Source organism: Triticum urartu, chromosome 5A, assembly GCF_056163025.1.
Source record: "Triticum urartu cultivar PI428250 chromosome 5A, HENAU_Tu73, whole genome shotgun sequence".
Lineage (NCBI taxonomy): Eukaryota > Viridiplantae > Streptophyta > Magnoliopsida > Poales > Poaceae > Triticum > Triticum urartu.
This window is the reverse complement of record NC_141877.1, coordinates 682017990-682031822: the sequence shown is the minus strand read 5'-3', so window position 1 is coordinate 682031822 and position 13833 is coordinate 682017990. Positions and strand designations below refer to the sequence as shown.

The window sequence follows — 13833 nt, the reverse complement described above, 5'->3', positions numbered from 1 at the left end:
GGGCATCCCCAATCTTAGGCTCTTGCCACTCCTTGTTCCATAATCCATCAAATCTTTACCCAAAACTTGAAAACTTCACAACACAAAACTCAAATTAGAAAATCTCGTGAGCTCTGTTAGCGAAAGAAAACAAAAGACCACTTCAAGGTACTGTAATGAACTCATTCTTTGTTTATATTGGTGTTAAACCTACTGTATTCCAACTTCTCTATGGTTTATAAACTATTTTACTAGCCATAGATTCATCAAAATAAGCAAACAACACACGAAAAACAGAATCTGTCAAAAACAGAACAGTCTGTAGTAATCTGTAGCTAGCGGAAGATATGTAACCCCAAAAATTCTAAAATAAATTGCTAAACGTGAGTAATTTATCTATTAATCATCTGCAAAAAGAATTAACGAAATAGCACTTTCCAAATAAAAATGACAGCAGTTCTCCTGAGCGCTAAAGTTTCTGTTTTTTACATCAAGTTTAACAAGACTTTCCCCAAGTCTTCCCAACGGTTCTACTTGGAAAAACACTAATTAAACACAAAAAACACAACCAAAACAGAGGCTAGGTAAATTATTTATTACTAAACAGGAGCAAAAAGCAAGGAATAAAAATAAAATTGGGTTTCCACCCAACAAGCGCTATCGTTTAATGCCCCTAGCTAGGCATAACAAGCAAGGATAGATCTAGGTATTGCCATCTTTGGTTTTCAACTTTTTAGCGGAATCAAGCTCGAATCCGAGGGGTTCTTTACGTTTCCCATCATATTCTGAAATTTTTAGATCTAAAGAATCCAACCGCATATTGCAAAGAGTAATCAACATATTCATTCGGTGAATATTTCCGCTAACGTTCTTAAGAGGTTCAAGAGACTTCTCTAAAATTTTAGTAACTTCACAATTTTTTTCAAAAACTTGTGTCTCCTCCTGCGTAGGATGAGGCCCCTTTTGTTGAGGTAGTGTTCCTACTATACCTTCTATAATTTCAAGCGCAATATGGGGATCGATTTCAATAAAATTGCCTTTGGCAACGCAATCCAAGAGTTGTCTATGAGACATATTTAATCCAAAATAAAAATTGCAAAGAAAAATTCTCAGGTTATTTCAGAGGTACAATTACGATAAGACTCCATTATTCTCAACCAGGCATCTTTTAAGTTTTCTCCTAGTCTTTGTTTAAAGTGAAAGATTTTGAACTCAGGGGTCAACGGAGAAGATAAGGGACTAGCCATAACGACAAGCAAACGAACTAACGCACAAGCAAACAAAAAGCAAATGGGAAAGAGAAGGAGGATAGAGAGAGGGCGAATAAAACAACAAGGGTGCAGTGGGGGAGAGGAAAACGAGAGGCAAATGGCAAATAATGTAATGCGGGAGATAAGGGTATGTGATGGGTACTTGGTATATTGACTTTTGCGTAGACCTCCCCGACAACGACGCCAGAAATCCTTCTTGCTACCTCTTGAGCACTGTGTTGGTTTTTCCCGAAGAAGAAGGGATGATGCAGCAAACTAGCGTAAGTATTTCCCTCAGTTTTTGAGAACCAAGGTATCAATCCAGTAGGAGGCTACGCGCGAGTCCCTCACACCTGCAAAAAACAAATAAATCCTCGCAACCAACACATTAAGGGGTTGTCAATCCCTACACGGCCACTTACGAGAGTGAGATCTGATAGATATGATAAGATAATATTTTTGGTATTTTTATGATAAAGATGCAAAGTAAAAGCAAAAGAAAATAACTAAGTATTGGTAGATTAATATGATAAAGATAGACCCGGGGGCCATAGGTTTCACGAGTGGCTTCTCTCGAGAGCACAAGTATTCTACGGTGGGTGAACAAATTACTGTTGAGCAATTGACAGAATTGAGCATAGTTATGAGAATATCTAGGTATGATCATGTATATAGGCATCACGTCCGATACAAGTAGACCGACTCCTGCCTGCATCTACTACTATTACTCCACTCATCGACAGCTATCCAGCATGCATCTACAGTATTAAGTTAATGAAAACAGAGTAACGCCTTAAGCAAGATGACATGATGTAGAGGGATAAACTCATGCAATATGATGTAAACCCCATCTTGTTATCCTCGATGGCAACAATACAATACGTGCCTTGCTGCCCCTACTGTCACTGGGAAAGGACACCGCAAGATTGAACCCAAAGCTAAGCACTTCTCCCATTGCAAGAAAGATCAATCTAGTAGGCCAAAACAAACTGATAATTCCAAGAGACTTGCAAAGATAACCAGTCATACATAAAATAATTCAGAGAAGATTCAAATATTGTTCATAGATAGACATGATCATAAACCCACAATTCATCGGTCTCAACAAACACACCACAAAAGGAAGATTACATCGAATAGATCTCCACAAGAGAGGGGGAGAACATTGTATTGAGATCCAAAAAGAGAGAAGAAGCCATCTAGCTACTAATTATGGACCCGTAGGTCTGAGGTAAACTACTAACACTTCATCGGAGAGGCTATGTTGTTGATGTAGAAGCCCTCCGTGATCGATGCCCCCTCCGGCGGAGCTCCGAAACAGGCCCCAAGATGGGATCTCGTGGATACAGAAAGTTGCGGCGGTGGAATTAGGGTTTTGGCTCTGTATCTGATCGTTTGGGGGTACGTAGGTATATATAGGAGGAAGGATTACGTCAGTGGAGCAACAGGGGGCCCACGAGGGTGGAGGGCACACCTGGGAGGGGGGGGTAGGCGTGCCCCCTACCTCGTGGCCTCCTCTTTTGTGTCTTGACGTAGGGTCCAAGTCTCCTAGGTCTTGTTCGTTGAGAAAATCACGTTCCCGAAGGTTTCATTCCGTTTGGACTCCGTTTGATATTCCTTTTCTTCGAAACCCTAAAACAGGCAAAAAATAGCAATTCTGGGCTGGGCCTCCGGTTAATAGGTTAGTCCCAAAAAAATATAAAAGTGGATAATAAAGTCCAATAATGTCCAAAACAGTAGATAATATAACATGGAGCAATCAAAAATTATAGATACGTTGGAGACGTATCAGGAAACGGTCCCATATAATCGAAGCCCCAAACATCAAATGGTTCAATAACGAGTGAATAATTCATGGGCATTTCTTGACGTCTACTAATATTACCAATTCTTTGACATTCATCACAAGATAAGACAAACTTACGAGCATCCTTGAAGAGAGTAGGCCAATAAAAATTGGATTGCGATACCTTATGTGCAGTTCTATCTCCAGCATGGTGTCCTCCATAAGCTTCGGAGTGACACTTGCGTAGGATCTGTTCCTGTTCATGCTCAAGTATACAACGTCTAATAACTCCATCTACTCCTTCTTTATAAAGGTGTGGGTCATCCCAGAAGTAATGTCTTAAATAATAGAAAAACCTTTTCTTTTGCTGGTATGTGAAACTAGGTGGTATAAATTTAGCAACAATGTAATTAGCATAATCATCATACCATGGAGCAGTGCGAGAAGCATTTATGACAGCTAATTGTTCATCAGGAAAGCTATCATCAATAGGTAGTCGGTCATCAAGAACATTCTCTAACCTAGTCAAGTTGTCTGCAACGGGATTCTCAGCTCCCTTTCTATCAATAATATGCAAATCAAATTCTTGTAGCAGGAGAACACATCTAATAAGTCTAGGTTTAGCATCTTTATTTTCCATAAGATATTTAATAGCAGCATGATCCATGTGAATAGTTACTTTAGAATCAACAATATAAGGTCTGAACTTATCACAAGCAAATACAACTGCTAAGAATTCCTTTTCAGTAGTAGCATAATTTCTCTGGGCATTGTCTAGAGTTTTACTAGCATATTGAATAACATTTAATTTTTTATCAACTCTTTGTCCTAGAACAACACCTACAGCATAGTCACTAGCATCACACATGATTTCAAAGGGTAAATTCCAATCAGGTGGTTGAACAATAGGTGCATAAATCAAGGCTTTCTTAAGTATTTCAAATGCTTCTACACAATCATCATCAAAGACAAAAGGAATATCTTTTTGTAATAGGTTAGTCAGAGGCCAGGAAATTTTTGAGAAGTCCTTAATGAACCTTCTATAGAAACCGGCATGACCAAGGAAACTTCTTATACCTTTGATGTCCTTGGGACATGGCATCTTTTCAATAGCATCAACTTTAGCTTTGTCAACTTCAATACCTCTTTCAGAAATTTTATGCCCCAAGACTACCTTCATTAACCATCAAGTGGCACTTCTCCCAATTCAAGACAAGGTTAGTTTCTTCACATCTCTGCAAAACTCGATCAAGGTTGCTCAAGCAATCATCAAAACAAGATCCATAAACAGAGAAATCATCCATGAAAACTTCACAAATCTTTTCACAAAAGTCAGAGAATATAGCCATCATGCATCTTTGAAAGGTAGCAAGTGCATTACATAAACCAAAAGGCATACGTCTATAAGAAAAGGTACCGAAATGGCAAGTAGAAGTAGTCTTTTCTTGATCATCAGCTGACACAGGTGTTTGAGAGAAACCAGAGTAGCCATCTAGAAAGCAAAAATGTGTATGTTTGGATAATCTTTCTAGCATTTGATCGATCAAAGGCAAAGGGTAATGATCTTTTTTAGTAGCTTTATTTAATTTGTGTAAATCAATCACCATCCTATAGCCTTTAATAATTCTTTGCGGAATCAATTCATCTTTATCATTAGGAATGACAGTAATACCTCCCTTCTTAGGGACACAATGGACAGGACTTACCCACTGACTACCAGCAACGGGATAAACTATACCTGCTTCAAGGAGCTTTAATATTTCCTTTCTTACCACTTCTTTCATCTTAGGATTTAGCCGTCGTTGGTGATCAATAACTGGTTTGGCGTCTTTCTCCAAATTTATTTTGTGTTGACATAGAGTGGGACTAATGCCCGTAAGATCATCAAGAGTATATCCAATAGCAGCACGGTGCTTCTTCAGAGTTTTCAATAATTTCTCTTCTTCATGCTCTGAAAGGTTAGCACTAATAATAACATGATATATCTTCTTTTCATCAAGATAAGCATATTTAAGAGTATCAGGCAATGGTTTAAGCTCAAACACGGGATCACCCTTGGGTGGAGGAGGATCCCCTAGGATTTCAACAGGCAAGTTGTGTTTCAGAATAGGTCCCTGTTTAAAGAATACTTCATCTATTTCCCTTCTTTCATTCATATACATATCATTTTCATGGTCTAGCAAATATTGTTCTAAAGGATCACTAGGAGGCACGATAATAGAAGCAAGACCAATAATTTCATCTTTACTAGGAAATTCCTCATCACGGGGTTGTCTACTAAATTTAGCAAAATTAAACTCATGACATATCACCCAAACCAATAGTAACAACATCCTTTTCGCAGTCTATCCTAGCATTAACAATGTTCAAGAAGGGTCTACCAAATATGATGGGACAAAAGCTATCTTCTGGGGAACCAAGAACAAGAACATCAGCAGGATATTTAACCTTCCCACACAAGGCTTCAACATCTCTAACAATCCCAACCGGTGAAATAGTATCTCTATTGGCAAGTTTAATGGTAACATCGATATCTTCTATCTCAGCAGGTGCAATATCATGCATAATTTCTTCATATAAGGAATGAGGTATTGCACTTGCACTAGCACCCATACCACATAAGCCATCATAACAATGATCTCCTATTTTAACGGAAATAACAGGCATGCCTACAACAGGTGTATGTTTATTTTTAGCATCAGGTCTAGCAATTCTAGCAGCTTCATTGCAGAAGTAAATAACATGCCCATCAATATTATCGGCCAAGAGATCTTTAACCATAGCAATTTTAGGTTCAACTTTAACTTGCTCAGGGGGTTTGTGTGTCCTAATATTACTTTTGTTGACTACAGTTGAAGCTTTAGCATGATCCTTTATTCTAACAGGGAAAGGTGGCTTCTCAATATAAGCAGCAGGAACAACAGGATCATCATAAGTGATAGTCTTTTCTTCAACTTTAATAGGAGCAACTACTTTTACCTCAGTGGGAGGATTTTATTTAAACCACTTCTCCTTTGGGAGATCAACATGAGTAGCAAAGGACTCACAGAAAGAAGCTACTATCTCAGAGTCAAGTCCATATTTAGTGCTAAATTCACGGAAAACATCGGTATCCATAAAATATTTAACACAATCAAACTTAGGTGTTATACCTGACTCCTTACCTTCGTCGAGGTCTCAATCTTCAAAGTTGCGTTTAATTCTTTCCAATAAATCCCATTTGAATTCAATAGTCTTCATCATAAAAGATCCAGTACAAGAACTATCGAGCATGGAGCGATTATTGAGAGAAAGCCAAGCATAAAAATTTTGAATAATCATTTCTCTTGAGAGCTCATGATTGGGGCATGCATATAACATTGACTTAAGCCTCCCCCAAGCTTGAGCGATGCTTTCTCCTTCGCGGGGCCGAAAATTATATATATAATTACGATCACGATGAACAAGATGCATAGGATAAAACTTCTGATGAAATTCTAATTTCAATCATTTGTAGTTCCATGATCCCATATCATCACATAGCCTATACCACGTCAATGTCTCTCCCTTCAGAGATAAAGGGAAGACCTTCTTCTTGATAACATCATCGGGCATACCTGCAAGCTTAAATAATCCACAAACTTCATCCACATAGATTAAGTGTAAATCAGGATGCAATGTTCCATCTCCTGCAAAAGGATTAGCTAACAGTTTCACTATCATATCCGAAGGAATTTCAAAGTAAACATTTTCAGTAGGTTGAGGAGCAACACTTTGCTCTACTGGTTGGGGTGAAGATACCCCGAACAAGCCCCTCAAAGGATTATGTTCCATAGTAACAAGTGACAGTAAATTTCAGCACACAATATAAATATTTCCTTACCAAATTCCACCTACCAAAGGCGCTTCACTCCCCGGCAACGGCGCAAGAAAAAAGTCTTGATGACCCACAAGTGCAGGGGATCTATTGTAGCCTTTTTGATAAGTAAGAGTGTCGAACCCAACGAGGAGCAGAAGGAAATGATAAGCAGTTTTCAGTAAGGTATTCTCTACAAGCACTGAAATTATCGGTAACACATAGTTTTGTGATAAGGTAATTTGTAACGAGTAGCAAGTAATAAAAGTAAATAAGGTGCAGCAAGATGGCCCAATCCTTTTTGTAGCAAAGTACAAGCCTGGACAACCTCTTATATGAAGGAAAGCGCTCCTGAGGACACATGGGAATTATCGCCAAGCTAGTTTTCATCACGTTCATATGATTCACGTTCGGTACTTCGATAATTTGATATGTGGGTGGACCGATGCATGGGCACTGTCCTTACTTGGACAAGCATCCCACTTATTCTTAACCCCCATTGCAAGCATCCGCAACTACAACAGAAGTATTAAGGTAAACCTAACCATATCATGAAACATATGGATCCAAATCAGCCCCTTACGAAGCAACGCATAAACTAGGGTTTAAGCTTCTGTCACTCTAGCAACCCATCATCTACTTATTACTTCCCAATGCCTCCCTCTAGGCCCAAACAATGGTGAAGTGTCATGTAGTCGACGTTCACATGACACCACTAGAGGGATGACAACATACATCTTATCAAAATATCGAACGAATACCAAATTCACATGACTACTTATAGCAAGACTTCTCCCATGTCCCCAGGAACAAACGTAACTACTCACAAAGCATATTCATGTTCATAATCAGAGGGGTATTAATATGCATAATGGATCTAAACATATGATCTTCCACCAAGTAAACCAACTAGCATCAACTACAAAGGAGTAATCAACACTACTAGCAACCCACAAGTACCAATCTGAGATTTGGATACAAAGATTGGAGACAAGAGACGAACTAGGGTTTGAGATGAAATGGTGCTGGTGAAGATTTTGATGGAGATTGGCCCCCTCCCGATGAGAGGATCGTTGGTGATGACGATGGTGATGATTTCCCCCTCCCGAAGGGAAGTTTCCCCGGTAGAATAGCTCTGCCAGAGCCCTAGATTGGTTCCGCCAAGGTTCCGCCTTGTGGCGGCGGAGTTTCTTCCCAAAAGCTTGCTTATGATTTTTTTCCTCGACGAAAGACTCCATATAGCCAAAGATGGGCATCAGAGGGCCACCAGGGGGCCCACGAGGCAGGGGGCGCGCCCAGGGGGTAGGGCGCGGCCCCACCCTCGTGGATGGTGGGTGGCCCCCCTCTGGTACTTTCTTCGCTCAGTATTTTTTATATATTCTGAAAAATAACTCCCGTGGAGTTTCATGACTTTTGGAGTTGTGCATAATAGGTCTCTAATATTTGCTCCTTTTCCAGCCCAGAATTCCAGCTGCCGGCATTCCCTCTCTTCATGTAAACCTTGTAAAATAAGAGATAATAGGCATAAGTATTGTGACATAATGTGTAATAACAGCCCATAATGCGATAATTATCGGTATAAAAACATGATGCAAAATGGACGTATCAGCCTCCTAGACCCCCTGGGGTTGTCCTTGTTGCCGGTGATGCCCTGCAACCACTGCGCCACCGTCTCCTCATCGGCTTCTTCCGGGTGGATCCGGATGATGTCTTCGATACCCGAGTACATCCACATTGGATGATCGCGGGCTTGGAGTGGTTGGATACGTCGACCGAGGAATACCTCTAGCAAGTCCATGCCAGTCACCCCATCACGGACAAGTTGGACTACTCGATCAACTAGCATATTCACCTCCGCTTTTTCAGCTGGATTCACCTTCAAGGGGCAGGATTTCTCAACTCGACCCATGGAAAATGGGGGAAGGCCAGTCGACTGTCCAGGAGTCGGCTAGTGCTTGCAGTAGAACCAGGTAGACTGCCAACCTCTGACTGACTCGGGAAGAATCATAGCTGGGAAAGTGCTCTTACCCCTCATCTGGATTCCTAAACCTCCACACATCTGGATCACATGTGTCCTCTCATCACTCGGATTAGCCTTTTTTACAGACTGAGAACGACAAGTGAAAATGTGCTTGAAGAGACCCTAGTGCGGTCGACACCCCAGAAAGTTCTCGCACATGGACACGAATGCAGCAAGGTATGTGATAGTGTTGGGAGATAAGTGATGAAGTTGGGCTCCAAAGAAATGCAGGAAACCCCGAAAAAAGGATGTGGAGGCAAAGAGAATCCGCGGTCGACGTGAGTGGCGAGAAGGACACAGTCACCCTCTTGCGGCTGCGGCTCGGTCTCGTCCTCCGGAAGCTGCCAGGAGTCGTGGGGAATCAATCCCCCCTCCACCAGATCCTCCAAGCCCTCCTGCTGGATCGTCGATCGAATCCAGTCGCCCTGGATCTAGCCGGGCGGCAGGCTAGATCTCGACGACGACCCGCCCCGGCTCGTCTTCTTGCCCTTTGCCTTCGCCGTCGCCTTCTTCGCACGCTCCAGGGCCGCCGTCTTGTCCTTCGCCATCGTTGCGGGTTGCGCTTGGGCCGGGCGGCGGCATCGAGGGAGGAGGCGGGCGCAATGGAGAAGCAGAGGAGGAAGAAAGGAAATGGGGCGCATAGTGCAAAGGTACCGGCCCATATGCCTTATATGGGCTTGTTCGCGGAGTGACTGACTTGTAGGCCCGAGCAATCCTGTCAAATCCCGCAATAGTCGCGCGCGCGGTACGTGGCGAAAAAGATGGCGCGGGGATCGAGGCGCCCCAGCCTAATCCACTCTGATTACCGCGGCCCTCTCCGCCCCGCGCGCTTCCCCAAATTTTGAATCACGCGAGATCCAGGAACGACAGAGCGGTCAATCATGCCGAAGATTTTATACCATATTAAACACTCGAAGCTTATCAACAAAGTTCACTCGACAACTTCTGAATGGCTCAAGGCGACTGAAAATGAAGTCGAAGTTTTTGCATGGTTCGCCAATCCAAGTAAAATGCTTCCGAAGCATGAAAGTTTTGTCGAAACCACCTTCAACTCCATCTTCACTCGGACCCAGAACCATTCGGGGGGTAATGACGATGACATGTACCTAGGGTAGGGCAATAGACCTGATCTAAGCACCCTACAGTCAAGGACATTTAAAGGACAACGGATTCTACCGACTGAAATCACCACAGGACACAAACCCACTCGACTGAGAGTTCACCCGGATAGCCCAATTCCATTCGACCAAGATATATTCATTCGACCATACTGGAAACCACTCGGAGAACAGAAGATCTGAGGTCACTCTGAATGACAACGGTCAGGCGTTCACTCCGTAGTCTTAATGATCATTTATATGCCTTTATTGTTGGCGTTACCAGTAACGTCCTATCTTTATGTACATTAAACCCTGTGTAAGTGAGGGTCGGAGGGGTCTGGCGAACTCTATATAAGTCACCCCCCTCCTCAGGCACAAGGGTTCGCACCCCCTCTAACTTCCTTCGCGAAGGGCCTGAACTCGTAAATCTCACGTGCACAACTTCACCGTAGCTAGGATCTTGGCTCTCCATACATACCCCCTATTTTACTGTCAGACTTAGAATCACAACGCCCAGTCCTTTTGCTATGTATAAATATTATTCCAAAATATAATGAAAATTTAGTATCCTCTTTATTTGACAATTCCGGTTGGATGGCCTCCATTGCTGATTCAACAAAACAAAGAAGTCTTTACCCCAAGACAAACTCTGAATCCCTAAAGTTGTTCGCGGTCATTTTCGGGACGTGTCACGAATATTTCATGACGGCCGTTTTGATGATTTATGTTGAAGTTAGCGTAGCTAGGTCTCAGTTGACCGAAACTCAAGTGACACAATACGTAAGAAAAATAAAATAAAGAACAAGCATAAAGCAAAAATTTACATGGATCGATATAAGATCTTATGGGTATAGCATCGAGATAGATTTAGCCCTTAATATTTGGGAGGGACGTAGTAGTGGAGATTTTTATTTTATTTTGAGGGTTTGTAGTGCTAGTGGAGATCTGTAATGATTCCTCCCATGCATGCATGTGCACGGGCGTCCCCATGCAGCACATGCTGATCAGAGTGCAACATTGAAAATCATATCATTACCTAGAAGATACACAGTGCCGCACGTAGAGTATTAAATGGCACATGCCCGATCGGTGTGGCCATTATCGAGCTTCTGCTTCCCACCTTTCTTCTCATAGTAATAGTAGTTGTCTGCTGCTGCTCCATGTTCGATCCGTCAAATCCGGCCGGGCATCAGCCGCTCTTCAACAAGCTGCACCACTCCTGTCCTGTCAACAGTTAACACTGCCAACCCCGTCATGGAAGACGGGTCCACGAGAGAGCGGCCGGCCATGGAAGACGCCGTCCTCCTCTTCCTCCTCCCCGTGGCCACCATCCTGTGCTGCACGCTACTCCTCCGTGCTGCTCGCTCCCATCACTCCAAGTCCGCCCCGCCGCCTTCCCCGTGGCGGCTCCCGCTCGTGGGCAACCTGCACCAGCTCGCGGGCGGCCGCCTCCCGCACCGCACGCTGGCCGCCCTCGCCGCCGCGCACGGCCCCGTCATGCTCCTCCGCCTCGGCCAGGTCCCGGCCGTCATCGTGTCCTCGCCCGACGCCGCGCGGGAGGTCATGCTGGCGCAGGACCACGTCTTCGCCACCCGCCCCTCGCTCGCCATCCCCTCCAAGCTCTTCTACGGCTGCACCGACGTCGCCTTCGCCCCGCACGGCCCCTACTGGCTCCACGCCCGCAAGACCTGCGTGCTCCACCTCCTCAGCCCCGCCAGGGTGCGCGCCTACCGCGCCGTCCGGGAGGACGAGGTGGGCGCGCTCCTGGACAAGGTCCGGCGGCAGGCGCGCGTCGTGCCCCTGAGCGAGCTCCTGGCCGTGTTCGCCAAGAACGTGATCGGGCGGATCGTGTTCGGGGCGAGCGCCGCCACGCGCGCCGACGGGTGGGGCGCCAAGGTGGACGCGCTGCTGGAGGAGGGCAACGCGCTGCTCGGCACGTTCCACGTCGGCGACTACTTCCCTAGCCTGGCGTGGGTAGGCGCCCTGGACGGCACCGACAACAAGGTCGGCAAGGCGTTCGACAGGATCGACGCCGTCCTCGAGGAGATCGTCGACGCCGCGGAGAGTCGCATGGGCGGAGTCCACGGAGGCGACGCGCTGGGGCGGCACGACAGCACCTTCGTCGACGTGCTGCTGTCCCTCGGCAACAACACCTCCGGCACCGGCACCGGCGGCGCGTCCACGGAGCGGCGATTCACGAGGGACAACGTGAAGGGGCTCCTAGCGGTACGCGCACTGAATGCGTCACTCACTGACTGACTGTGACTTTACCTAAAAATTCACGTCGTATTTCCTGCCGGACACGCAGAATCTGTTCGGGGCAGGGGCAGACTCCACCATCATCGTGCTCGAATGGGCCATGGCAGAGCTGCTCCGCAACAAGGAGGCCATGGAAAAGCTACAAGACGAGCTAAGGAGTAGATCCGTAAGCACCAACTCCGATATGATCACCGAAGAAGATTTACAGGGGATGGTCTACCTGAAAGCGGTGATGAAGGAGACGATGCGGCTGCACCCTCCGGGGCCGCTGCTGATCCCCCGCGAGGCCATGGAGCAGACGAGGATCCAGCAGTACGACGTGCCGAGCAAGACCATGGTGATCGTGAACGCCTGGGCCATCGGAAGGGACCCGGGCAGCTGGGAGTCTCCGGAGGAGTTCCGGCCGGAGAGGTTTCTCGGCACCGGCGGCGAGGTGGACTTCCGGGGCCGGCATTTCCAGCTCGTACCGTTCGGTTCCGGGAGGAGGGTGTGCCCGGGGATCAACTTCACCATGTCCATCGTGGAGATCGCGATTGCCAACCTCGTCGGCCGGTTCGACTGGGCGCTGCCGGAGGGCGGGACGGAGGAGGTGGTGGACATGGAGGAGGCGCCTGGGATCACCTCGCGGAAGAGGGTTCCGCTTCACGTCCTGGCTGCACCGTGGGCATTGACGTGAAGTTCGGATTCATGTTGTGCTCCTCGAATTGATTATAGAAATTTCAAAGCTATGTGATGCAACTATTTCTTTAACAACATTTTTCTAATATCAAGAAGATATCAAATATGCTTGTCCTCTGTAGCAATGCAACGTCATACATCTATACCTAACGTACTAATAAAGTATGTAGGGACGGCAAAAATCCATCTCTGCATCTGAGCTCATCTGCACCCGCGCTGATGAAAAAAATCAAAACAAATACTAAAAAAATCCATTGTTTGTGTGGTAGACAATTTGATGCCTGAGGTGCGCTCCAATTTTCATATCATTTGGACATCTGAGGAGATCTCATCAAAAAAGACAAATTAAGAGTCTATAAAAATGTTTACTGTTCACGTACTGTTTTGGCCCGATTTGTCTTTTTTGCTGAGAGCTGCTCAGATGCCCAAATGACTTAAAACTTGGAGCGGGTCTCACGCATCAAATTGTCTACCGCAGATTTTGTTTTTGGAATTTTTTGTATTTTTCTGAATTCTTTACGAATTTTTTCTAACCGGATGCAGATAAGCCTGGGCACCGAAATGCCCTACTCGGAGGGACGGAGCGTTTCTACTCGTTCACCGTCAGCATTTTTACACAATAGCCCCTGATTTTTTTTATTTTAATAACCCGCGGTTCAATATTAATTGCCCTTTCTCTGTTGGGCTTCGCCCAACTGCGGTAGTCGCTATCTGGCGCGCCTAGGCGCTGGTTAGTATTCCGCATTTAGCCTCAGTAGGCCCAATTCGCTATGTTTTCAGTCTGTCTAGGTCCCTACTTTTATTATTTACAGAGATGTTAAATATTATCATACTATAATTTTGCAACCGTAACTCAGATTATTATTTTTATATATGTATGTTGATAAAAAATGCGTAGTTTCCAACCGTGCTATTATTTTTTCATG

At 44.9% G+C, this 13833-nt stretch overlaps 1 protein-coding gene across 1 annotated transcript; it reads left to right on the top strand.

Annotated features, from left to right (window-relative positions):
- The first annotated feature begins 11064 nt into the window (after positions 1 to 11064).
- LOC125506562 ((+)-menthofuran synthase) lies at positions 11065 to 13013 on the top strand. The gene is made up of 2 exons (XM_048671353.2): positions 11065 to 12196; positions 12279 to 13013. Exons 1-2 carry the CDS (start codon positions 11225 to 11227, stop codon positions 12903 to 12905), a joined length of 1599 nt encoding a protein of 532 aa, XP_048527310.1. The 5' UTR covers positions 11065 to 11224; the 3' UTR covers positions 12906 to 13013.
- Positions 13014 to 13833: the final 820 nt, after the last annotated feature.